Raw genomic sequence first — 27,802 nt, 5'->3', positions numbered from 1 at the left:
GTTAAGATTCCACACATTTTCATAATAGACTGACATAATTCTATGTTGATTTTGTAGGCAGTAAACTAGAAAAATGCAGGCTCAATGAATACACTGCAGTGTTTCTAATTTGACAGTTGTGGGACATTTATTGCTAATCACAGGTTTTAATATGGACTGAATATTAACTCAGAACTTAAACACTCCAGTGACTGCCACTTAGAGACACAGTAGGGTCTAATTGATAGGGTAATGGAGATCTGAACCATGTCATTGTGCAAACTAAGGGTGCGTGTTATATTTTGATTGTTCCAGTTTTGCAACCCAAGAACTACAGACAGTGATGCTCGCCTCATTTGTAAAGCACTCTGACATATACCAACAAAAAGCAAAATCGTGCGTTAGGAAAGCTTTATTGCTTCTTCCAAATTAGACCCAATGAGGATAGATCTACAAAGTACATTGTGGGCAGATAAAACTCACTTTCAGGCAGCTCAAAAGCCATTAGCATGAAGCTGATCCTTAGTTTCTGTTGAGAGGCAGGGTGCGTTATTTCAGATTTAGTGCTGTGCTAATATGGCATTTTGGAGGTACAGGGAGAATTCACATCTGTATGTTTTGCTGTTTGGATGCATGTGAGCATCCATCATATTGAAATAAAGAAGAGGTAGAGAACTCAAAGAGTCAACAAAGACAGTTAACTGATAGTTAACTGACACAGAGGTAACGCTGGAAAATAAAAATCCACTATCCATCTGCCTTTTCACTTTCCCTGCATTTTTGCACATTCACTCGACTCACATTTCTCATCAAATCACTTCTCCTCTGCCTTGTCATATTGTTCAACCTTACTGATTTGCAATGGCTATGATGTCCTCTTGTAGCGCTCAGACCAAGACCCCACTCTTTCACTCTGTACCCATCAGTACCTTCAGAGGCTGCTATTTCTATTTAGTGAGGTACTGTTTTGGCTCAGCCAGCTCATCAGAGGAGGAAGCCACGTGCAGGCTTTGTAACTGGATAAAACATCTGAAGGGGAAAAAAAAAAAAAGACTATTAAAATTAGAAATTCCACATAGCAGTGGAAGAAAATATCCGAGCACTGGAAACTTGGGTGGAGTTGACAGGTGAGAGGGTGATTTTGATAACATCTGTGCCCATTCACCCTAAATTAATATTGCACAACCACTGCAATTTGGGGTGGGGAAACATCCCTCTAAAATCTTCTTTGGAGACACTTAGATGTATGAAAACTCAGCTAGGAAGACTACAGAAGAAAAATACATTGAATAAAAAATATGAAAGACATCAAACACAGGTGGAACTTAAGAAATCTTTGTATCATTTTGTCAGCTCCATTTCTCAAAAGTTATAGGCTTTGGCCCAGGTGTTGCCCTCCCCCTCACCTTCTGTTTTATCATCAGCCTTGTGTATGGAGGGTCTGTGATGAGTTTACACCCTTTTCTTCTTCTTCTTTTATTTCTTTTGGTTGGTAGGCTGGCACAAAGCAGCACCTTTAATACAAGAGAACAAAACATCAGTGCTATGCTAGAAAGCATTGCCAGATAGATATCCGATTAGATTAGGTATCTCTCAAGATGTTTCCATGTTTTTGTCCAGAAGGACTCAAAGTGCAACAGAATAGGCACAAACATTAGAAAATGCCTGATGACATTAATATCCACATTTGCTGATGAAATTAATTCATATCCTTACATCTCTGCTGTATGTTTATATGAAAAACTCGGAGAGCTCATTTCCCAACATCTGCTAAACGCTGCCTTGTGTGGTACGTCAAAACAAAATGAAACAGACCATCCAGTTGCAGGCCAGCTAGTATATATGTTTCTATAATGCTGGTCTTGTTTTAATTATAGGTTCCTTGGGGCAGGGACCGTATCTTCATCTTTTTTCCAAATACGAACAACTAAGGCAGAGACATTCACTATGCAATAGCCTAAAGCTGTTATTAAAAGTGGTTGAACGATGACAGGAAATTGAAGTAGACCTGGTGCAAATAACCAGAGATACAGGCACGTGAAATCTACACATAAAACAGCGCCAAGTAGTAAACTCTCGGTGTGGGGTACAAAGATGCAGCTGCCCAAGTGAGTCTGACGTTAATAGGAGTTGCTAGGAGAAGAGCCCACAAACCACAGCGCTGTCCCTGTGGGTCTGACAAACCCACGTTGGGAAATAAGAATTATATGTGCCAGTATTTATTTTTCTATATATATTTAGTTATTTAATTATATGGCGTATCAAATAAAAATAACTAACCAGCTTTTAGCTTAAGTCCAGAAGTGGCACCAGTCCTGAGAAACTGGAGTGCTGTTTCTTTGTCTTGTTTGAGTAAAAACTGTTAGCACTTAGGTGATGCATGCCTGTGAAGATCTCCATCTGACTATGAAAATCCCTTTCAATAATGGCACGTAGCTGTTTCTGAGAATGTTTCAAATAAAATGCATAAAACCATTACATCCCAAGCAGAATGAAAGCAAGAAACTAGTGAATAAGCACTGATCTGAAAAAAGCTGGAGTTATCTTTTTTTATAAGCAACATTTTAATAAAGCTTAAAACTTCTAAAATGCAATTTAGCACAGATTATTATTATTGTTTATAAAAAATGAAACACAGCAGTTTGTGAAATCCATATTGGATAGCAATTTCTATCCTTCCTGCCTGGTTTTCAACCATTCCTCTCTTGCCTGGGCTTTCTGTCTCTTCTGTATCCTGAAGAAACAACCGAGCAGTTGTTTGGGGAAAAGTTTAAGGTTCATCAGACTTTCCGGTCTTTCTGCTGACAGTTTTGGCAGCACCAGTTCAGCCAGAACACCCAAGATGTATTATAGTCTTGCAAGCAGCCAGTGAATTTAACTGAACATGAAAATAATTGTATTTTGCATATAAATGTATATACATACATGTGTATATATATACATAGATTTATAAAAATAGAAATGAATTAGCATTAGACACAAAAACCCATACTGAATACTTTAAAGCTGACACAGCAATAGCATGTAGCTCAGTGCATGAAAGAGACCTATCTCTCCTCAGCTAAAAATATTAACTGGTTTCTTTTGAAACTACCTGAAATAATTGGTTCTTTCAGCACAATTTTGAGTGGTCCTGAGTATATTAATATTCAAGCCTGCTTATAAATGACTTCACATCATCTGTTAATCCAGAATAACATTCTTGCTACACTTTATGCTTTCACCTTGTCCCCCTTTTTTTCCATCCCTTCCCCCTTTGTGCTTGCTGCACAAATCCAGCTGACCTCAGGTTCTACTTGAGGCTGAGAAGTTGCCCAGAGACAGGCCAGTGTATGAAGTTGAGCTCTTTGTTCCTCCTAAACCAGTCTCTTTAGAACATGTTGACACACTGAGTAGACAGTCTGTGTGCTCAATAATTGTAATTACAACAAAAGTGACCTTTAATCTTAGTGGTTTAAATGCCGTGATAAAGCCCTAATATATTTGTTGCGTTTCCTGAATTTGCTGCCAAAAGGGCAGACAAAATTTGTTCTTCAAAACTTTCTTATTGAAATGTCAACTTTGGATCAAACATGGAATTCTGGCAAGACTGACCATATTGAAAAGAAACAGTTATAGCCAATAAAATATTTTGGACCTGAAATAAAAAATCAGGATCTCATTTTCTTTTTTCCCCCACCTCTTGTGGCATCTGAAGCCCCAAGCAGGTACAGTAGAATCCATCAGCACTCAAATTCTTTCACAGAATGGACAATTTGAAAAAGAACTAACGACTGTGTTCCAACCTGTTATCTGGAGAGGGGAAGCCAAGCAGGATAAAATGGGAGACTGGGGAATAAAACAGTTGACCGCAGCCTAGTGAGTTCTTGAAGAAAATGGACGGCTGTAACATCTTTGGCGAGCTGAGAGATGAGCAGCAGAGGATGAGGCAGTCACTCAGAGAACAGAGCTGCATGGCTTAACAAATTCATGCTTATACCTGATGAACCTTAAACTTTTCCACAAACAACTGCTCGGTTGTTACTTCAGAATATAGAAGAGACAGAAATAAAATAATAAACCATAATAAAATAATAAACCTTAAATCTTACAAAAAAACAGGGATGGACCACATGCATGGTAAATTGATAGATCTCAGGCAATACACTGTGCCTTTTGCTTTCGTGGCACCATCTTGGATTGTCGATCACAGTAGATGAAGAATAAAGAGACTATTGAAGGCCAAGAATCCTCTGCATTTGATCACTGAATCTACAGTCACTCTTTCAAGCAAACTGAAAACCCCTTCCATTTCCCCAACTAATACAGGTAACAGTATTCTATTCCACTCTTGGTCATACCTATGTCACATACATTTTCACCTCTCATTTACCATGTCTATGCATCAGTGTTCCTGTCTGATACGTGGGCATAATTCTTCCCTAGAGAAGATACTGGAAACAGCTTTGTGGATGTTTTGTAGGTGCTTATAAGAACACCACAGAAATATTGCAAAGAAAATGTTGTTATTGTTCATAAATGTCCTGGAATTCTAAAATGTACTGTAAAATATTTCTGCGTATGTATGCTGTCAGATCACACCAAATTTTGCATGCTTAATTAACAACAAAATTGCTAACTTCCATCATGACAAAAGTTCTCTCAATCAGTTTTCTTTTCCCCACATTCCTTTTTCATACACAAGTAACTACTTGTTTAAAAGCAATTCAGAGAGCTATTTCAATAATTGCAGTACATGACCTCCTGTAGAACACAGCTTATTGTTCTCACTGGTCATTGAGAATTTTGATGCTTCCAGAAGTTCTCATATTTCAACATTTTCCTTTGTCCCATGCTAATTAATATCTAACTGTACATATCAACTGGTAATGCCATATTAGGCGGTTATGGAATTTTGTCCTGAAGTGCTTTAAACAGCATCACACTTTGGGACTTGTGAATGGTTTCTACTGAACACCAGACTTAACACAGAATTCAGAAACACCAACACAAATTCCTGCTTCCTATGAAATTAGCTTAACAAGGATTTGGGGAATAACCATTTCATCTAAGCGACCATGTCTGAAAACAGAACATTCATTCATCACAAAAAGAAAAAAGGCAATGTTGATTTCTACCAGCCATTGGCCGTTACACAGCACAGCTGTTTGGTTTTAGAAGTGTTACGTACAAGTGGTGAAGGCTTTTTGGTCAGCCCAAGTGGCATATAGCAATTATAGGTTTTCTATAATAATGCAAGTTTCATGTTGTAAAGAAAGATGTTGTCAGAATTGGTATAAATGCAGAATGATGATTTATGTTTCAAGTTATTCTACAACACAGAACATCTAAATGTGCTGAGGTAGGGCAATTTTTCTAAAGGAACACTGCAATTAACTGAGGACAATTCTCCTGCGTAAATGCCATGAAAGGAGTATTCATCAGGCGGAGTTTTCATGCCTGCAATGAACAGCACTATTGGCCACGACATGCTTCCTGAGGGTGGGAAAGTGAAGGTGAAACTGAATTGGTAGTGAAAGAGTTCTTAAAGAATATAGAAAACTTATCCATGAAACCAAAACTACAGAGAACAAGAACAAACTAAAGCTGTTCGGGATGGTTTTTAAATTTGTAGGGCTATCTGGGCAGAATCTAAGATAACACTAAACTTCTACAGGTGAACAGATATTATTTTCTCTACAGAAATAAGCAATAAAGAGTCATATTTCCAATTTATTGGTCAAATAAAGCTTATAGTTATATAACAGTTATATTCTTCAGTGACTGTGAAGTTTTGTGTTGATAATTTTCTCCCTTGTTGATCAAAGTTAAAAACGCTCACTTGAAAGACTGTTTTCAAGATTAGTAAATAAATAAATCTTTGAAACAGTTAAATATAGTTTGAACATATAGTTCCCATTACTGCAAACAGATCCTGATAAGGTAAAGCCACTGCTCATGGAATACAAAATGTTGTGTTTAAAGGCTGTGAATTCATTGTCTATGTCACATTTGTACTTTGAGAGCAATCAGGGCATCACCTTGGGAGTTATCATCAATAGCTTCACTTGGGGGAAAGAAAACAAACCATTAAGGTGGCAAATCTATTTTATCCAATTTTACCAATTGTTACATTACATTCTTCCAAACCAGAAAGACATGAATGTAATATGAATGAACGGGCACGCTTTTCAGAAGAAACAACTGAACAGAAACATAGCTTCTCAAACTGGTTACAAGAGTATTATCTGCTGAAATAAAGCCAGCTGCCATACCCCAAACAGTTCACTGCTGCTGTGGTAAATTGCACAGAGCAGAATAAACATTCCAGAATGCTCTAATTAGCTTAACTATGAACAGCTTTTTGAAAACTGTATTTCTGATTCAACTGGACACAGAGCAGCTCTTCTAAAGCTTTATTCGGCAGTTCAGCTGTTCATTCTTGGTGCTTTTTTAGCACACACATCCACTTCCCAGATTGCATCCACAGCAAGGGTGGATGGCCTGGTGCACACTAAGAACTGCATCCTCCAGGCCCTCTCCATTTCTCATTTTCATTTGCTAAAGCAGTCTGAGACCCACACAAGCTCTTCCCTCAGTGTCAAAGCAGCAAGAAAAAGCAATACTTAAAAAATAAAAAAAAATAAGGGCCTGGGAAACAAGATGGCAGCAGAAATTTTGTGTAGGTAAGCGTGAAGTAATGTGTAATGAAAGGAACAACTTGAACTATTCATATACACTGATGGTTTGCAAAATCACTCAAGAAAAGATCTAGGCGTTACTGTGAACAGCTTAATGGAAACTTCTGCTCAGTGCACAGCAGTGGTCAAAAAAAGCAAACAAGATGTCAAGCTGTATTAAGGATGAATTGAAGAATAATGCTGGAAATAATAACAATACCATCAATTACATCAATAACTTATTCTACATTTTAAGAGTAGCTTATTTTGCTTTCATTCTATGAAAAGAAATATCTAACACAAGAAAAAGGGAATTAAAAGGGATTTAAAGGCAGAGATAAACATCTACAAAATGAAAGATTTTTAATAGTGTCAGAATTGTGACATCATTCAAATCATCCTTCTCTAAACAACTCACCTGCTTCTCAGTTCACCAGTTTGTAAATAAGGACAGATGAAAGCACTTACCTTTGTCATATCTACAGAGATGAATGAACGAAAAGTGATGCACAGAATAGCCTCTTTTGGGCACATTATTTCCAACAAAAAAAGGTCAGTTCCTCTCTGCTCTCCCCTAAATTCAATACAAGGCCCAACCCAGCACCGCTTCTCATCTCGTTCACACTCAGCTGGTGCTGTACCCATCACCTTCTATTCAAACATAACGTACATCCCCAGGTCCAGTCCAGCACCTTAACCAGAATCCTTCCCTTTTCATCCCCTACATCTCTCCTTGTCTCACACCCAAACATACCAAACCTGACCTACCCTCAGCTGCTCCCACCATCACTCACCAATTACCCCACTGCTCCCAACATGGCTTTATGACACATTTTCCCTTGCTGCAGGCACAGCTCATCACCATAACTCCCTCAGCTCTGCTGTCATACAATCAGCACTGCTGACCATCCATCATCAACCTCCCTTGCAATACCTACACAGCAGGCAGCTGCTCCATGCTCTGCAGACCGCTGACAGATGGGCATGATATGGTTAACATCCTTGCTTACTACTGACAGTAAACTAGAAAAAACAAAACCAGAGGTTAACTTACAGCAGAAGAACCCTCCCACACACACACCATCCATTCTCAATGCATATATTGTTTAGGTATTAATTAAAACAGAAGTATCTCTCCTAATGGCCTGATGTGACAGCTTGAAAGCTGTCCTGTGAATTATGGACATGATATACCTCAACCTCTGTGGTTCCTAGGGTAGAGTGCTTGCCGAACATAGATGTCAGATTTGGTAAATTTAACATTGTTTAGTCTGAGGATAAGTGAGGAAAATGGGAAACTCATCTGCCCAGCAGCAGGAGGGTGTGGAGTGAGGCAGTGTTGTTTTCTGCAGAGGATTTTTATGACTGGGCTCTTGAGAGCCTGAGATGTCACTAGGTCCCTGGGCTGTGAAACGAGCAAGGGAAAATATGAACTGATGCAGTTTTATATAACTTACAAATGCATTTAGCATTTTCTGTGTGAGAGAGACAGCAGTCAGAAAATTTAACTGTTTCCTTTGTGAACTTTTTTTGTTTATCTGGAAGCTTGCTCTGTGTCAGCAGAATTGGCAGCAGTCTCATCCAGAGCAGGAGCAGGGTATTTTCCCACATATTAAAATAAATTCTAATTTCAAGAAAAGAGAAAGAGAAAAAAAAAACAAAAAGAAAAAAGAAAGTTATGCTGTGAAATGGCATTATTACCCCTAACAAAAAGCATATGGAATAGTAGCTTGCACATAGGTCTGGGAGCCAGGAATAAATCAGTGCTAGTCTAGACATGCTGATTCCAGCTGTGGTCCTGAAACAAGCTGTTAGTGCTAGAATCTGATTAAGTCTAATGCCCATCTAGATGATGAATGAAGGCAGAATAACACTGTCCCATCAGAGCTATGCTAGAGGTACTCATATTGTGGCTGGGACACAGGCAGGGAAAACAAGGACTACCCATTGTATTTCTATTCCTCCCAGTAACTGACTGAGTCCACAGCCAGTATCAGAAATCAGTGTGGTACATCCTATGGATGTGGCTTATCACATGGATCTCCCCAGTATAGGCAATGCAGCAGAGATGTCTTTACTCAGTCTTGGTCCCCACTTCTAATTTAGTACAGCCCCCAGTCACAGTCCCTCTTGTGCTTTCTCCACAGTGACTACAACATTTAATTTACTCATATTTATATGCACTCAGAAGATGGAAAACTATATACTATGTATTTAAGGTAATTACCTCACAAAAAAGACATAAATTAACACTGACCAGTGATGTAATTTCAGAGCACAGAGCACTGGCAGGGACTTAGGAACCCCCACAAACACTCCTGCTTCCTCCTGCCCTTCTCCTTCTGCCTCCTCCCCTTCCCCAAAAAAACGAACCCCCCCCTAAAGCACTCTGATACAAAAACCATTTGCACCTCCTTTCCTAACCTTCTTTTCAAAACATGTCCAGGTTTACCTTTGCTTTAGCTTAATTCCTGTCATCCTGAGACAAAACCATTTGCTCCACTACACAGACTTTATTCACCCAAGACCAAGTTCCTCAAGCCCTTGCAGAGCTTATGAAAGGCGTTTTCACTCACTTGGGTTAAATGAACACTGTGTATTTTCTTTCTTCTTCCCCCCTCAGCCCCCCTTTCTTTTTGGGCTAAAAGTAATAAATGAATCATTTCAACTTTGGGCAAGGAGTTTAGGTGTTGTATTTGTACCATGCAACTACATAAACACAGAACGAGCCAGTTAACCAATGAATGGCAGGAATTAGAGGTATTGAGATGATCTAAAACATTTTAACACATTTTTCCATATATTAGCCTTTGGAGTAGTTGTGTTTTGCTTTCTTACAACAGACACAAGTCAGTGAAGTCCAAAAGGAAAGTCTGAGGTTTTACATTTCTGTTTGTGGTACAGGAAAAGGGTTACGATCTCAGTGGTTGATTCAGTGAAATAACATCTCTTTTATACACATCTGCCTCACAAGTAGGGCGGTAGTTGGAAATACCCAATCTAAAGCATTAAAGATTTGCTGGCAAATAGCAAGGCATTTTCTGCTAAGGAAAAATTGTTATATTGAGTAGTCACTTTGAGTGTTCAGGAGCTACAGTCAAATATCCAAACACTGTGGAGTTGCACTGCATTTATTATTTTGTCAAGTGTTCAACACGCCGGGAGCTGACTCTGCAGTGTGTTCCATGCCTAAGAGGGGATGATAATAACGAACCTAAGTAAGAAGATACTTGGCAATGGTAAGTGATATTTTCTTATCAAACTCTTCGGCCATCATACAGCCAACTGTTTTTACATGTCAGTATGTGTCATTTTCAACTGTTTTTATTCGGGAATTTAAACGAGGAGAGTAATCAGATAAGACATAAAAGCAGAGGTGTTTCACAAACTGTATTTTTGCCTTTCTATACGTTGTCATGGCTGTTTTCTTCTTAAGTTACATGAGAAATTTAAAGGGAGTTGTTGAATAATCAGCCTTACTACTTAAAAGAGAGATGCTGTGCATGGAAGTGTCTTAGTTCAGACACATTCACTTTGCTGTATAATATTTCTCCTATTTCTCCTGACACACATAAAATCAGCAGACTGTACAAGGGAATTTTGTGAGCTTGCAGCTTCCTGCAGTTCTGAAGGCCTCTCTAAACTTGCTATATTTGAGGCAGACAAAAAACAAAAGCAAAAATCAAGCGATTCATTACTCAAATACATTTAAATCTTCATTTCTCTCTCAATAGCAATTAATCTCCATTAAAAAAAAAAAAAAAAGAAAAAGGAATTCATTTTGAAGCAGGTTGTAAAGAAGAGGATATGTAATTTTTTTTGGCTTTTGCTAAAGTTCATCATTTTTCAGAACTGTTTCTAACCTTTCTGCTCATTTCAAGAGTGAGCTGCAGGCAGTACTCCTCAAATCTTTTATTTTCCTTAAAGAAGCAATGCAGAAAAACACATTTCCACAAGAACCGGACAGGAGCACGACGTAATCCTCAGAAAACACACAGATTTCCAATCCGTTTTAGAATTCAATATTAATATGATTAGTGTTTCAAAACATACTTCCAAACAAGACATCCAAATGCACTATTTACTGAAATCTCCACATGAACCAGCCTGTGCAGGAAATCAGTAAATTAGCCCAGAGTCTCAGCCTCAAAGGAGATGCATATTTGTTTAGTCATATGCTATAAATAACGTCTGTAGTCTCGGGACTTTGCCAACATTATTAATGCAGTGTTCACTTAATAGTCTCCTTTATTATGGACCTCATTAGTAGCTGATTCATGCAGCATGAGCCTACAGAAAAAACATGCAGGCTGGTGTAACCCACGGACACTGGTGATGTATGTCTGTACTGCCATTGTAACCTCATTTCTGTGCAGCTGGCATGCTCAGAACCAAGCACACACCTCCTGGCCTGCAGCCCCTGGGGAGACGCAGTCAGCTGTTATGTTTCCAGAATTATCATATAGAATGAACTTTGTATGCAATATATTCTGCATAACGAGATGGATTGGTACAGGATATCCTTATTTGACAGGAACAAATAATTGGTTTCTAAGAAGAGTTGTTTATTTCTAAGAACAGTTGTTCTGTCTAATTAAAAGAGTACAATTTAATTATCTTATAGTACCTTTTATCCCTTCCCATCCAAGAAAGAAGGTGACTGCCACACCTCATTTCCATGGACAAGGATTGGGAACAGGAGGGGAAGTAAACTTATCTACTGTCCAATATTCAGGTCACTATCAGAACTAGAAGGAGATCTCCACTAAGTGCTCTGTCAAAAACTGGGCTGTGGCAGAATGTGACTACTTTATGAGTGAGTGGATGGTTGATGAGGTTCAGTTATATGTACTTTAAGCAACTGCCAAAGATTAATGGGGAGTTCAAACTGATATTGACAAAACCTTAACACCTTTTGTCTGGTTTATGCATAAAGGTCCTTTGTTTTGGCCATAAACAGTGGTCCTCTCCTTCCCCCCCCCTCAAAAAAAAACCACAAACCAACAACCAAAAAACCAACAACCAAAAAGATGCAAACAAAAAAAACCTCAAACCTTTGAAACTCCTCTTTTTTATAAGTAACCACCCAAAATCTGGGTATTCTTACCCCTCTAATTCTTATTTAAGTCACATCTTTGAACGTTCATTTCCCAAACTGAATGACAATATTTATCATCAGATTAGAAGATGTTGAAGAAAAAGGAAAGGGAACCAAACTAGAAATCTTGGGTTCCAGTGATGATTACATGGTTGACTTGGAACATGATGTTGGACAATTACTTGGCACTCAAATACCCAATATTCAAATACCAGAAAAGACTGTTCCTTTTGGGAAATTCAAGCTGAAACAAAGGATTTTGTATTATTTCTTATTGAGAGAATATTAGATATTCTCTGGATTCCTACTAAAAAGTGAGCACACACGAAGAAAGCACACCAGAAAATGTCACCTACATCAGCCACAAAACAAACATACAGCAGTGATGTGAGTTATAATGGCTTCTTATGGAGTAAGGAAACTCTTCCTAATGCTATGGAGGTTACTTACCCACTATCTGGTAGTCCTGGACTACAGACACTGTGAAATCAACGGTTGTTTTTCAGTGTTGAAACACGTCACAAAAGTAGAAAAATTATCAAATGTTAAGAAACGCAGTAAAGTTTCGTGACACCTGAACTCCCTCCTCCTCACTAATTAAAAAATAATAATAATTAAAAAAAAAAATTCTGGGGAAGTGATGAAGGTCTTTAATGTGCCAAACATTAATTTTTCAAGCTCTTCTGGACAAATGTCAAAATAAGAGTCAATGAGTATGTGGATACAGAGACATTTAAAAGAAACAGTAACTTACAGTCTATCTGTGCATAGTGCAAGTTCTCAAGACTAGTGAGATAATGTCTTTTCAGCCAAATTTGATGCTTATCCTAAAATAGATGCTTTACCTGAAGCAGAAATCATTGTCATCAAACAGGACGTACAGCTTAAAGTTCTCTTTGTCAGATTGATGAGACCAACTCATTGCAACAACATCTTCTGAGCGTTAAATCTGTGATTCTGTAGGAAAAAAAAAAAAAGTAAAACCAATGTCAGGAATCCTCAGGAGATCTCTTGGCTGCTGTTATTTACCATCAGGCACTGCTCCAAAGGTGTAGGCTTATCTCAAAGTCTGTGAGAAAAGCCGTCTCCCCAAAACATGAGATTCTTCAGTGCTTAGGATGCTAAATCTGGCTCTTGCATCATCTATCACACCTACAGGCAGGGTGTCATCAGATCTTATGAAGCACCAGAGTCATTCTGCTTTGTGTCTTACCAGGGAGCTATTTTTTTGCGACAGATTATACAGTTTCAACCACAAGAAACCTGTGAGATAATTTGGTGTCATCTTGCTGTCAACAATAATGCTTGCTAGAAATGGATGTGGTGCTCACTGTGACTCATATCACTGTGAGAAGCTACAGCACAGAAGTGAAGAGCAAGGCAGCTGCCACTGGAGCTTTATGCTGGTATCCTCAATGCCACAAATAAAAACCATCAGCTCAGCCTCATCCTAATTGTCACAGACTTAGTGATAAAGTAAAGCAGCAGAAATGTGAAGGGTCTTGAAGACTTTGTGCAGAGAAGTGGCAGCGTTAAGTAGCTTTACCTCTGCCAGGCATCAGGAATGACAAATATTCAGATGTGGCTTCTGCTAAAACCTTGCAACAGAAGTGACAATCTATAAAAGCAGTGAAGTCTTATTTAGGCATAGATATCTAAGAAGAAGAGATTACATAATTCCTCATCAACCACTGAAAAAGCTAAATTGATACAAAAGTCCCCACCAAGATCCATCAAAGCCAGCAACCAAGACAGGACCATGCATACTACCTATGGCATGCTAAGGGATGGCGAAGTATAGACCTTCATTGAGACTGAGATCGGGCTTTGAAAGTGGCAAAGAAGAAAATTCTGCCAATAGTCCTCAGAGAGACAAAATGTAGTCATCTTTTCAGTACTTCATTCGTATCTGGCTTCTCAAGGCATAAAACAAAGCGCAGTAGCAACAAATATGACACAACCCAACAAAGACTCACAATAGAATGGAAGACCAGACAGACCTAAATACACCTCCTAACACTGAACTCATGAAACATTCAGAGAAATTTTTCATATGATTTTTGTATGCGGACTAAGTTCAGTTTTCTTCTGCCCTTTACTTTTTTGCTCGATGAATCATAGTTTTGGCAATTAATAATTCCCCTTTCATTCAAACTAAAGGGCCCCTTATTTCAACTTACAGTTCAGGGGACTATAAATCAGAAGGAATGCAAAATCAGATGAAAAAGGAACATTATGTGATTGGAAATGCAGAATGAGGAAGTAATGTCATAACCTTTAAAAAATTTGCTTTAAATTAGAATGACAACATACAGGCAAGCTCACAATGATTTTATTACTCCCGTGAACTCTATATCACTCAATGGCTTCACAAAAAATTGACAGATCTGGTCTTCAGTACCTGATATTTAGCAGTTTCATAGCTCAAACACAAATATCCTGTAGTATTTCTCCAAGATCACCACAATCACTTATGCATAGTCTGTAGACCCAATACAAAAATATTAAAATAAATAAGCACAACTCAAAACACTTTGCTCGCAGGGTACTATTCTTGCTAGGCCTCATCTACCATACCATGGCTACAGTCAATGTTCCTCACACCGACTCTGCCGTTACTGCTCAGTTAGATAATCTCTTAATGCTGTATTTCTTTGGACCACATGGGATACTTTTCTGTAAACAAAGCATGGTACGTACAGAATAACATATTCTGCATTGAGAATGTCAGAGAGAGTGAGAGTACATGTCATGCAATGCACGTGTAGTTGGGAATACAAGGCCTAGGAACCTTGATTAAGTCACAGGGAGGCATTTCACTTGGAAACAGAAGAAGCTGCAAAGCTGGATACCATTATGAAAGAGTCAGGTAACAAAGCTTGAAAAAGGAAGTGGACTTAAAAAAGGATCTGAAGAAAAGGGAGGAGATCCAAATGTATGAAAGCAGCATGACACTGAGGGAAAGGAGGGGCAGCAAAAGGAAAGATAGAAGTATGTGGAAGATAGAGGATGACATCAGTGAAGAGATCAATGAGAAGAGGATTCTACAAAGGCTTGAAGAGCAGGGCATTTTTCCTAGAATAATCCTAGATGCAGCAAATCTGAAGCAAGTACAAGGAAGTATATTTTTACGTAACACATGAAACTCATTGCCTCCAGATAATCAAAACTTAATGGGAGACAGAAGTGGATAAATTACAGTTACTTAACACAAGATTCATTTCATCTTCAGAAGAAAATTCTTTGTGCTTCCTGGCAAAAGCAGGTACTAAGTGATGAAAGGAACTGGAAAGAGATTTACCTAACTTGACATACTGCACTACTAATCCATTATGGGCCTCATGTAGCCTCTGCTAAAACAATGCTATCCAACCATAATGTAAAAAGCTCCAGCAATTCTGGAATACACACAAAACCTCAGGGTATCAGCCTCTTCTTATCAACAAGGCACTCAGAAGAAACACTTCCTGAATGCTGATTATTTTTTTCCAAGCTAATTCTATTGAAGCAATTGCCATTAGCCTTTGTTGGAAAGAGATACTGGATGAACTGTGCTGATAGGATGATTAAATATACCCATTCCTACGTTGCTATGTTTTGATGGATGGGAGGCAGAGTAAAAGCTTCACAACCCAAGACTGAAGTGACTAATCCAGTCCTGGCTTAGCAATGAGAAGACGGACCGTCTTGTGCAACATAACTGCTTTCTGAAACAGGCAATGTGTGAAAACTGTGTCTGTGATTAAGATAAAACTAATTCTTGTATAACATACTGTAAAAACATGCTTAGTAGCGGGTTAGACTAGATAATCTCCAGAGGTCCCTTCCAACCCCTACCATTCTGTGATTCCGTAATTCATCAGTTTGCAGAGCAATATAAGGACAGGACAAAAGCTAGCATACCTCAAACTATTGGCTAATTCTCCTATTATCACAAGTATGGAGTTGGGTAGAAATCAGGTCTGAGGCTGTGTTCCATCATTAGTAGATTGGCCCAATGCAAAAGTTCTGCTTAAATTTATATGCTCCTTTTTGGAAAAGGTTATCACCAGTAGCAACAGGCAAAATATTTAGTACTGAATAGTCTGCAAATTTGTCCTCTAGAATCCAAATCTCTGGATTTGGAAAATAATTTGAGGGGAAGAGGGATCAGCTCCCGTATCTGCTCTGGTTCCAGACACATCTGGATTCTAGGTGAGACAGAAGAACTCATAAGCAATACGTTTAGTGGCTTCTCTATTTCCTCCTCTCACTTCCATCAGAGACTAACACCAGATGTCAGAAAAGAGTCTCCTAACCCAGGACAGAAGCATCACTTTGCCTGGGAATGGTACTGTTGGACATTTACTGTGCAGCAAGAGCTGTTGCTCCTTCTGCATGCTCTCTTCCTTGAACTGCAGATATTTTCATTTATTCATCTCTTGGGGTGAAATCTCTGTCCTGCTGAAATCAAAGGCAAACAGCTAACTTCAAAGGACTCATTTCTGCTAGCTTCTTGTTCCATATATTAACTGTGCTTTAGATTTTAAGTATTTCCTTTTATTTATTTGAACTCTTCACTTTATTGCATTTTTTCTTTCTTGTCCCTTATATGAGAAGACAGTAAAGAAACCCAGCTGACTTTCCTTATACCAACTATTATTTCATAAACATTTAACAATTCAGCTCCTCTCAGTGGAAAGAGTCCACATCATTTCAATCCTTTCATAAAAAAATCGAGCATCTGATCAGTGTTTATTGCCCCTTTCCTGGTATGATTCCTTTTAGCTATGTAATGAAGATTGACCACAGGATCCAGTATTAAAGCATACCATTAGCACAACACAGCAGGCGCAGGAGAGGCTCTGTCTCTTTTTCCTTACGGCTTCTAAAAATGTGCTTTTCAGTTCACCGCTGGGCGCTGAACAATTACTGTACAGAGTAGATGGAAAAAAACTGCAAAAGGTTACAGTGAAACATCATGAAAATACAGCCCCTCCTTGTGATATTTCTGCTTCTGCTGCTGGCTCTGGCAGAAATCCAGATTCAGAATGAACAAAACTTCCAGTGGCTTAAGGACTACAGAATTCAGCCCATAGTCAGGAAATGCAATAGCATATGACAATGGGAATAATAATAATAATAAAAAAAGCTTTCCAATCCTTCTGAGCTTCCGGCTCAATCAGCTTGGATCAAAACACAGGGACTGTTAAGAATTCGTGTGAATGAGTGCTCTATTGCTAAACAAAAACGTGTATGTTACAGTGCAAGGCAGCTCAATGGTAAACAGTACATAGCTCTGCTTCCTGATAGATATTTGGATTTTGTGGTACTGACAGTATAAAATTTCATTTTATACACAAGGCCAATATTCTCTCAATTTAAGCTTAGTGAGGAACTGTTTGCTAAAGCACAAAATCATATCCCTACTTTTCCGTCTTTCCAGGAAAGCTACTTGATATCCATTGTTCGCTACTCAGCATCAAAATCATGGCTCTTCTATAGGATTAGCATTCAAAAAGCAGAGCTAACATAACATATTTATGGTCACCCAAGTTAAAACCCATACCCTGAAGATCTATTTGTTGGAAAAATAATGCCAAATTCTTTTCATTTTGTAAGCGCTTTAAATATAAATTAGTCACAATTGTATTATCAGGGGCAGGGAGTTTCAGGGCTGCAGTAGGTGCTGCACAAAGCAGAGATTTCAGCTGCACTTTTTGCCCTGATATGTCATTCTCACAGACCAGATGCTCGTATTCACTGCCCACATTTTATCTAGAACTCACAGGAGACCACTAAACATGAGACAACGTAAGCAAAATTTTACAACCCATTTTAAACTCTCTCCTTTGTGAATTTAGTGATAGACCAATAAAACCAGAATCATCAGGCTACATAATACAAAGGGTAGCAGGTGTCTAAACACTTTCATTGGCTATTTCCATGAGCAGGCAGGGCCACATGTAAAATTCAGGTTTTTCTTCAGATTTTCCTGGAAAGTACAGAATCACAGAATCATTAAGGATAGAAAGGACCACTAAGATCATTCAGCCCAACCACCAGCACAGCCCCACCATGCCCACTGACCACCTCCCTCAGTGCCACATCCACATGTTTTTTGAGCACATCCAGAGATGGTGACTCCACCACCTCCCTGGGCAGCTGTGCCTCTGCAGCACCACTCTGAGAAGAAATCTTTGTGAACACCCAACCTAACAGCCAACTTGTGTGGCTGCTTTCAATGGAAGATAGGGATAAGTCAGTTTGTACATTTTCAAAAAATTCTGAGACAGCTAACACTGATTGATTGAAACAGGGACACCTCCTTGGAATGTTCCCACAAACTATCAGTTCTACTCAACTCCCTGAAAGGAGATTGTAGCAAAGGGGGTCTTGGCCTCTTCTCCCATGTAACAATGGTAAGAACAGCAGGTAACGGCCTTAAGTTGCACCAGCAGTAGCTCAGGTTGAATATTAGGATTCAACAACTGAGAGAAAGTATGTTTCAGTTGTTACTGTGTGAGAAGAGCTGGGAATTGACAGGTGGATAAGAGCAGACTCTAACTGATGAGTTTTCTGAGTCCTTGATAAGATTGGATTACAAAATTGCAGTTTAGCACATCAAGGGGAGAACATCTAAGAGCTGGCTGGTTAAAGAGACCGTGCCACTTCACGGTGAGAAACAAAGGATTGGCATTCAGAAGTTGCTCCTGGAACAGAAACTGCTTATGAAATTCTTACTGGCATCATGTTTAAAATATCTACTAAAAATTACAAGAAACACGCTTGCCTTCTCAGCATCCAGCAGGAAATCCTGCACTTGATTAACACAAATTCCCCCCCACTCCCCAGTAGGTTCAGCATGCTGGGACCCCATCAATCCTAAGACCAGAAAGCGATGGGTAAAAACAAATTACACAAACTCCTTAAATAGTCTTGTCGCCTATGGGTAGCTGGGAGCTCGCTGGAAAGTTTCCCCAATACTGCATCCCATTGCTTTTGTTTATCTATCCTTGCTGACATTTTCTTCAATTAGGAAACAATAGCTCCGTTCCAATGTACTGAGCAGAATTACTGAAACCAAACCACGTGACACCATCAGAGTGTGTTTTCAATTATTCACTCTGTCTTTTTTTGCCAGGCCTATGAAGAGGAACAGCCTTCTGCAGGAGTCAGGTTTGTCTGCCTCGCTGTTGTAAGTTCCTCCTTTTGCATTTTTATTTAAGAATTAGAGGTTTTTTTAAACTGTAAATTCAACTCTCAAGAGTTTCTTAGTCTTTTATTAGTGTTTCCAAATTTCTACCTCTTCCTACTGCCTGGAAATCCTTGGCTTCTGCAACAATTCAGTTCTAATAGTACTGCTCAGTAATGAATCTGATGGAGATCACAAGATCTAGATTAAAATGGGATGGAAGATATCACGCTGTTAGCACTTGGTAATGTAAAACTTGTCTTGCTAGTAAAGAAAAGTTCTAACTTTCCTACTGCATGGTTAACAGCAATTTATTCCCATTCAGTCTGGGAGCTACATCAAATTATTTACATCTTGTAAATGCTTGGTATAATATCCAACCAAAAATTTGAACCAAATGGGCACTGCTCAAATAATTTACTTTGTTTGCAGAAGACAGACTGAGTTAAGGCTTTTTAGACTTAAAGCTGGAAAAATAAAGCTTGGGTTAAAAAAAAAAAAAAAAAGAGAGAAAGAACATTTGGTTTGCATTACAAACCACAGACAACTTCCATCAGGCATGCTGAAGGTATAAGAATGGCAAGAGAAAATGACAAGCAGTGAGTGCACAGGAGGAAGAGATGAATGGTTTGGAGAACTGACTTCGAAGTAATTGTCTGTGCTCATGATACTTTGAATTAAATTTGGTGGAATATGGCAATGAATCATAAAGCTTCTCTAGCACTTATGATATTGTTTTCTGTGTAAAATAATATTTTTGGATATTTTTATTGAAAAATGTATAGAATATGTTTTTGGTGCCTCCTGTATTTCTGTCACTTATGGACCAGCAGTCCTGGAAAGGATGCTGTTTTAGTTAGGAGCAAAAGCAAGTATTTAACTGGAAATCTCCAGGTCTGTTGGGTTTATTTTCACTGCAGCTGCTGGCTTTCCTTGGGATACCTGGTAAGTCAGGGTTAAATTTGGTCTTTGAGCTAACAGAGTTCTGATGGAGGTGAGGGAGAGGGTAGGGGAAATGACTGATGCAACATGGCAAAAAAAGATGTTCTCTCTGCCAAGGGTAATATTTTGCAGGAGCATTGTTGGGGGGTGGGAAGGAAGAGTGCACTTAGAGCAATGTTTCCTTCCCTGTTTCAACAGGTGCTTCTATGTGCCCTGCATCCCAGGTGCTTAGAAATAGTCAGATACACCTTCTGAAGCACTTACTACTGATGGCAGTGCTTGGTACTGATGCTCTTAAGCTCAGCAGCCTCAGGCAGAGTGAGGAAGGGCTCCCACATCTCTCCCCATCCTTCATTCTAGCATACCAGTCTCCAGAGAGCAGTATTTTGACCATTAAGCTATTAAGTCCTCTGCTACCCATTGCTTAATGGCTCTTTAAAAATTCTCTCTCTTCAGGGAAGCAAGAGTGCAGTTAATGTTTGTACAACACAGAAATCCTTGAATGAAAAATGCTATTTCTTCTAATTTTTCCCCAAAGGCAAGATTGTTTAGGTCTGAATGCACAACTCAGGCTCATTTCTGACACTTGCTCATATCTAATAGTGATTGCAAGAACCACAGAAGGATCAACAGTCACTTTTGCAGACTTTCAAGGGCTGCATGTTCCATGGCCAGTTAGCTCTGTTGCTTTCTACCTAGATGCTGAGGAGAGTTACTTGCAGAAGTTACCCCAATATGACAGCCAGGTGTGAAGCTCCCCTCATCCTGACAATCCTATTGTTTTTTTCAAGTCCACACTCTGGTTCAATGATTTGAACCAGATTTCATTTTCCTCTTCCTCTAAGATGCCTTCAGACATGCAAGAAATGCAACACCAACTTTACAACATAAGCAGGTTTTGTAACTCACATATTGAAAATACATACAAGTTACGGTATATGAAGTTTTGAGCTAGCCAAAATGCTAAAAACACAATCAATAAAAATCTGCAAGCCTTGAAGGTCTTCATGTATTAGTAGCAATAAATGTCAGCCAGCTTGTAACTAATGTAATCAATGAAAAAACATATAAAAATTGCAAGCTTGTGATACTGAATTATGTCAACAACTTCTTACTTCAGTTCTCAAAATTACTGTTCTAATGTAATTCATTGCACTTTCATCTCTGCATTTCAAACTAAGTTTCACCATAGAGGCCCTAAAAACAAACTTCTCTCAGTACTGCAGAAAGGGAGATTAATCCTAGAGAAATAATATTGCAAGTCAACCAAAAAGACCATGCATTAAAGCTGAGCTCTTTGTCAACCTCTTCCCCATCCCCTCTGTCCTCACAGAGCTCATGCTGAATAGGACATCTGAGCCTACAGCCCACAAAGGGAGCATTGGGCAGTCCTCCATCCACACTTGTGGCTGCAATTGGCCAGGGTTGCAAATTATGTTATTCATAAGAAGAGAAGGTATTCTCTAAAAACCAGTAGAGGATTCTGTGCACTGAATAAAATATTCTGTGCCAAAGTGGGGAAGGCTGGGAGCTGAGTGACTTCAGCTGCAATGTTCCTACCCTGTGGGATCGGACTTTCCAGATCAGCAGTGAGGTTCCCAAAGACATACAGAAGCAAGGCAGAAAACACAATGATTTGCTTCAAATTGACATGTTCCCTAGAATGTTCAAACTTAAATTTTGCCATGGGACAATGTCTTGCTGGGAATCCTGAGAAGTTTCTGAAGTGTTAGCACGAGTTTTTGAAACCTTAGGGATTTTGCTTGGGATGAGACATCGAGGAATAGAGCAATATTAGGACAGAAGTAACTTATACTTCGAAGCTATGGGAGATCATCTATCAAATACACCAGAAAGAACTGTAGGCCTTGGTGGAAAAAAGGGCCTCCCTTCTCCTGAAAAACCTACACACAATTTTTTACCTTTATAAATCCAAACAAACTCTGATTCACACTGAATTGTATATTTCTCCAGCAATGCCATATAGCTCCTTGAGATGGGTACTCAGCTGCATAGTGTTTATCATCTATGTATATATTTTTCTTTGTTGTTATTTCTATGAGAACATAAAAAGTGAAAAATATAATCCTTATGATTTATTACATAGGTCTGGCTTGGTCAGAACTTGCAGGCCTATGTTTCTTGTCATGGCTGTACAGAGCCTTTAGAAAGTCTGCCTTCTGTTTCTGTATCACCAGTGACATTTTGGATACGAAGTGCAGATGCTCCTACTTAATTCTACACAGAACCAAAACCAAGCAGCTAACTGCTTTGTAAAGCATTGTGCAAACTTTTCTCAGTGGTATACTTGAGAATGCCTTTTTAAATTACAACCATTTTCAATTTTCAGCATAAAACTTACAGCGTTCTTTCATTTACACACATCCTTTAGTTTCAACATCTATCAATCGGATATTGTGGATAGAAAAGCTCTTGTAACAAACAGGAATCAAAATCAAGTGAGTAAGTCAAAGTGATTGGTTTAGACTTGCTTTTGTTGAAATTTTCTTCTACTGCTGACATGTACCCAACAAAATATTTCTGCAAACCTTTTGAGAGAAAAAGGAAGTCCTTTTAACAAAGATCCCCTTCATTATCTTAACATGCTCATTACTTTTTTCATTCTACAAAAGCTCCAACCTCTGCCAAACCTTGACTGTATAGCATTTCTTCCACTTTCTCTTAATCTGCTCTGCTGCAACACACACTGAAACAAACCATTCCTGTAATGGAACCCTTTTTGTTTGATGTATTGGAACCATATAACCTCACAGAGTTCAATTCCTAATCAGATATTCACATCTAAAGTGCTTCACTGGATCTCTATATTACTGGTAAATGTGAGTCTTAAGTGAGTTCTGGTCTGCAAAGGTAGGAGCTTTACAGCTCCTGACATTCCTTACCTTCTCGTGGCTAAGATCTACTTCTGCTAAGCCGCTTACAAATCAGATGTGCCAGGCAGAGAACTTAACGTTGACAATTTGATTAATCTTCTTTGAATTATAGTGGTTTCATGAATTAAACTTCAAAAGGAGCTTCCTCTTTTCAGATAATGTTAGCTGGAGAGAATAATGCTTTTAAAGTATCTTCTTTTTCAATCTGGGATTTCAACATGCAAATTCAGCAGAAGCCAAAGGGAAGCAGCACAATGGAAGCATCAAAAACATTTATTAAAAGCACTCCATTGTGCTCGGGGAGCATGTGAAGAGAATGAAAAGGTGAAGGCGAATTTAGTAGAGCACTGCACAGAAACAGAATTAGCAAGTCATGAGCTACCACGTGGCTGTTAGCAGACTGAAAGGCTCTGTTGATTCGATTTATTCATTAGGGCTTTTCAGTAGTGTAGGTTATTAAGTGGGGATATATTACAACTTACATTTTATATTTCCTTTCCTGGAGGATATTTAGCAACAGAGAAGCAGATAAAGTTATTGAAGAGATCATGCCACATAAATGGGAGAACGATAGGAAAAAGAGCAGCACCACCAGCTCTCTGAAGATGGATCGAAAGAGCAATGCTGGCAACAGGAAGTCAAGAAAGTTTCGCTCCATTTCAAGATCACTTATACTGTGCAATGCCAGAAACAGTGATGATGGGTCAAGTCCCGATGAGAAATGTCCCGATCCCTTTGAGATCTCCACCAGCTGGGGTCAAGAGGAATTTGACTGCTGCCCTAGAGCACAACTGCCAAGCACATCAGAGACAGAAGACAGCCCACCTGATCCTCCATGTGTCATCACCAGCACAGCCCAGTCCAAGGCAGCCGCAAATGAGAACTGCAACAACATGAGAAGAAAGTTACTCATCAAGGTAGGCATTGAGGTGTATTATATTGTAAGGTTTTCCATTGCAGTAGTTACAAGATGTGTTAATTCATACTTCTCAGGAACATAGGATTCCACTCGGCATTTTCAGAGCTTATGGGCTTGCAATGTTTCTGCTGTGTATAAACTGCATGAAAATGTATTGGCTTCCTGACCACCCTGTAGCACCCTGCTGATTAGCACTCCACTGAAACCAGTGGCTGCTAGGCCATTCACTGTTGAAGACTAGCACAGCTGGTGCTTTCTACTTGCAATATGTATTATACTCAACGTACAGAACTGTCACTGTAGAAAAATGCACATGTAAAGCATGATACGAGACCTCACAAGCTACGCAAGTATAAATCATATTAATACTATGAAAGACACAGGAGATTTCACAGGCAGATGTTCCTTCTCTCTGATTCAGGAAGGAGGGAGTAATGGCTCTAAACCAGAGATGTCACTTTCTCTAGAGATGAAAATATTACATTTTCCTTTAATCTAGAATCAACTACTTTAACCCCAGATTTCTGGCCATTTCTCAGTCCAGGCAATATGTTTCAGAAGCCTTCAGAAATGCTTCCTTCTTTCTGATGTATCCTAATTGCTCATTTTTTCTCTCCCTGTTGGTGTGTCACTGCAACTGTGACATGACTTTTAATAGCCTGTATCTTCATGGCATCTAGGACCATTCTAATAGCCTGTATCATTTGCTTTTTACACGTACAAATAGTGGCTTATATTTCTTATATTATACAATAGCACATATATTTCTTTCACCTACACTATTTTTCTTACATATTCTATTTTATTTTACTTACCTTCAGTAGAAATTGATGAAACCAGACCTCTACATCTAAAGACAGATTGCACTGGAAATCTGAATCTCCCCTAATTTTTTGAGTTTCTTATTAATGATCACAGCATGTAGTCCCATACTGCAAAGTCTGCAGCATAACAGAAATTGGGTGATGATGTATGTCAGCCCTTAGGCAAAACCACAGAACAAAGACAAAAAACAAGCCAAGTTTCTGTTGCACTGACAGAAAAACTAATTAGGTGGAAATGACCGAAATACAAAAATACACCTGCAAAACCATAGCACTTCCTCTCATTTGGAAACAGCCTGTATACATTCTGCTGATACCCATCTGGGAATAACGAAGGAGCTGGCCTCTGTCACTCTCCCCTTTTCTCTTTTTAGCACAGCTGAAGTGTTTTCTTGGATATGTGTCAGTTATTATAGCCTGCTTTCTTGCATACCTTCAAAACATGCAGGCTTCAATAACCACTGTGATTCATAGCCTTGTGGAACTATTCAATATCTTATTGCAGACTGTAAGTTATTTGGTCTTCTAGATGACAAACAGCTCAAATAGGGATCTGGGGAACAGAGTAATTCTCATACCTAATGCTGTTGTACAGTTAAGTATCACTGGTGAGGGAATCAACCCCCTCTGGTTGGTGTGTTAGTGTCACTGAACAGGATCAGGAACCTGATGGACAGTGACATAAATCAGTCAGAATTAGGCCTTTACCAGTGCAGTTGGGGTGCTCACTGACACTATAGGTAACAGACACGCTGAATTCCCTTTTCAGAGCTCTCATAACCATACAAACTTCTTCAGATGCCACTTACTAATATTCCTGCCTTTCAGAGTCACGGATCAGTGGCTGTGAGAAGCCTTATCTCAGCATGCTAAGTGGGATGAACTTCAGTAACAGCTACATCTGACCTTATCTGTATCGCTGATGCTGAGGCTTTGTTGGTGTATTATGAAAGCAGTGATTTCTATTTTCCATATGGCACAAGCCTGTCATCATCTTCCTATACTGTGTGTCTTATCTTAAACTTGAAAATTCTCTGTTTAAGAAAGGAGTCAGGAAATGTTTTTCAAGTCTTAAAGTACGACACTCTCTTCATCTCCACGTGACTCTTCAGCAATTCACAATGTGTGATTCAGAGCTGAAGGATCCTTGCCTTTGTTCAAGAAAATTGATTCCATTCTTTCTGTGGCGTTGTTGAGGTTATCCCACTGCTCTTTTGCTTTCCATTTCCTACAGTCTTAAGTATGTCTCTGAAGGTGATAGTAATTCTCATGCAACTGAACAACTTCATTTTTATGCTGTTAAACATGGAATCAGAGAAGAATGTTTAGAAGTGCAGTGTGATTTAATGCTCCCTGTGCCTCCCTTCTTCAGGACTAGGGGAGAACCAGAAACATCAGTCTTCCAAACATTAGTTTCACTCTTCTGCTCAAAAACTAAAGTATCTCATAGAATCATAGAATGGCTTGGATTGGAAGAGACCTTAAAAATCATCTAGTTCCACCCTCTCTGCCTTGGCCAGGGCTGCCACCCACTCAATTGCATGAGATTCACTGTTACACAAGCCATAAGCAAAACGTTTTGGGACTTCTGCACATGGGTCAGAGGCACATATTTTTCCTCTTCTGCATCCCTACTGCTCTTTTTACTACACCAGAAAGCTATTATTTCATGTACTTCCCAGCCATTTCTTTCTTCCTGTCTGGTTGATTGTACAAAAAGCAAAAGTAGTAAATAACACATCACCATGCACAACCAGGCAAAGAAAAGCTGGATCAAAACCTTATGGTATGTAACGTATGCACCGTAAGATGTTACCTGGAAAAGGATTTCTCAGCCTGATCCATTAATCTCTCACACCAAAGACTTCAATGTATGTCCTCTACTTTCATTATATATTCTAAATAGCTAGGATTTTTTTCCTCCTCTAAATGGAGTGCTAGCAGTAATGAGAACGGTTTTATAATTCATTTGGTTTCCATGTTCCAAGATTCACTCAGATCAACTATAGTTCGTTGTGCCTCCAGCACGTGGCATTACTTGGGCATCATCCATCCAACCAGCTCATGGACCACTTAGCTTCTAAGATGAGGCACACTTACTCTAGCACTGACACAGCTGGGAAACCAGCTTCTCAATTTATAAATAAAAAGATCTCCTTTGTAGTTCGCTTCTCACAAAATTAGCAGGTTTTTGGTGGCCTGTAAAGAAAGAAAAAAATGGCAAGCAGCATCTGATACCTGATGCATTTAACAAAGTAAACTGTCAAAGACAGCCTTGCCTGCTCTTGCCATTACAAAATCTGAGGCTTTGTAGTTTGTCAGATGGACAAGAAGAAAGAATATTGACTCATTCTCTGGAAAGCAGCAGTCTCACAGGGTTGGAGAGATGCTTCCAGAAGCATTCCTTTTCAGTCAAGGGCCCTCCTCCCTGCACCAAGGACAGCCTGGGAAGCACTGACAGTTACCAGTGAGTCTGGCAGAAGTGGGTGAAAAACCATCTAGAATAAACTGTAAAAGGGAAGGACTTTATGTAAACACTCGATTCAAGCTGATCTGCATTGCCCCATTCAGTCCCAGATCATTCTCTGTCCTTGCTTCCCTTGGTTTCTGACCCTCTGCTTGAAGAAGAAAAAACACAAAAGGTCATTTTCTCCCCTGGTTGTCACAAGAATTATTTTTATTAACTTGCCTTTGTGCAGAAGCCAGTTAGCTGGCTCCTTGGTACCAGGATAAGTGTTATGGCAACAGACTGTAATGTCTTGAACATGAGCCTATGGCGAGGATGGAAAAACAAAGCAAGTAGAGGAGACTACATTTATTTGGACGTTTCTGTTTCCTCCTCCCTTTTTCTGTTTTCTCTGTCCATCTTCCCAGCCTTCTTGCTTTTGTGACATCAGGGCCATGCTATCCCCAGAGCAAATTGGAAAAGAAGCAGTAACACTAAGACAGTGCATGCAGCAACATACAGGCCAGGGCACAGGCTGCCCAAAAAAACAAATCAGAGCCCAGATGACGGGTGGAAAGGTCTGTCTGAAATATCTGATATGCTGATGGTGTATCTAGGGCAGAACCTGAATCCCATGCCCCGATTCTTGCATCATCCCAAGGCTTCCTGGCTTCTACCATTTTATTAATTGCAAAGGGAATATGCTGCTGGGAAAACGAATTACATCTACTATAAATATTTTGGAAGGACCAAGGCTTTGGCTGAGAGATGTCAGAATTAGTGGAGTCATGTCAGTTTATGCCAAAGAGACTCTTTGTTAGAAATGATGCAGGAAAACAGGTTTCTTGAAGAAAATCCCAAAAGGCT

General features: G+C 39.2%; 1 protein-coding gene and 1 long non-coding RNA gene across 7 annotated transcripts in view; one reads left to right on the top strand and one right to left on the bottom strand.

Annotated features, from left to right (window-relative positions):
- Window positions 1–6: 6 nt before the first annotated feature.
- LOC116225364 (uncharacterized) lies at window positions 7–23,656 on the bottom strand. The gene is made up of 4 exons (XR_004166044.2): window positions 23,572–23,656; window positions 12,582–12,693; window positions 1,386–1,493; window positions 7–1,008 (listed from the first exon to the last, which is right to left on the bottom strand). It is a non-coding gene; the product is annotated as an uncharacterized LOC116225364 (long non-coding RNA).
- IL16 (interleukin 16) overlaps window positions 9,353–27,802 on the top strand; it is a 42,098-nt gene continuing 23,648 nt past the window's right edge. For 2 of the 6 annotated variants that reach the window (XM_090148972.1, XM_090148971.1), the window contains exons 1-3: window positions 9,353–9,877; window positions 18,860–18,913; window positions 23,252–23,663. In XM_090148972.1, the coding sequence (XP_090005098.1) occupies window positions 18,864–18,913; window positions 23,252–23,663 (462 nt within the window). In that variant the 5' untranslated portion in view covers window positions 9,353–9,877; window positions 18,860–18,863. Of the gene's footprint in view, window positions 9,878–18,859; window positions 18,914–22,244; window positions 22,312–23,251; window positions 23,664–27,802 lie in introns of those variants that run through there. The other 4 variants (XM_090148975.1, XM_090148974.1, XM_090148973.1 and 1 more) reach the window with 4 other exon arrangements.

Source organism: Phasianus colchicus, chromosome 12 (genome assembly GCF_987193195.1).
Source record: "Phasianus colchicus chromosome 12, bPhaCol1.hap1.1, whole genome shotgun sequence".
Lineage (NCBI taxonomy): Eukaryota > Metazoa > Chordata > Aves > Galliformes > Phasianidae > Phasianus > Phasianus colchicus.
The sequence above is the reverse complement of the archived record's forward strand: the minus strand, read 5'-3'. Positions and strand labels throughout refer to the sequence as shown.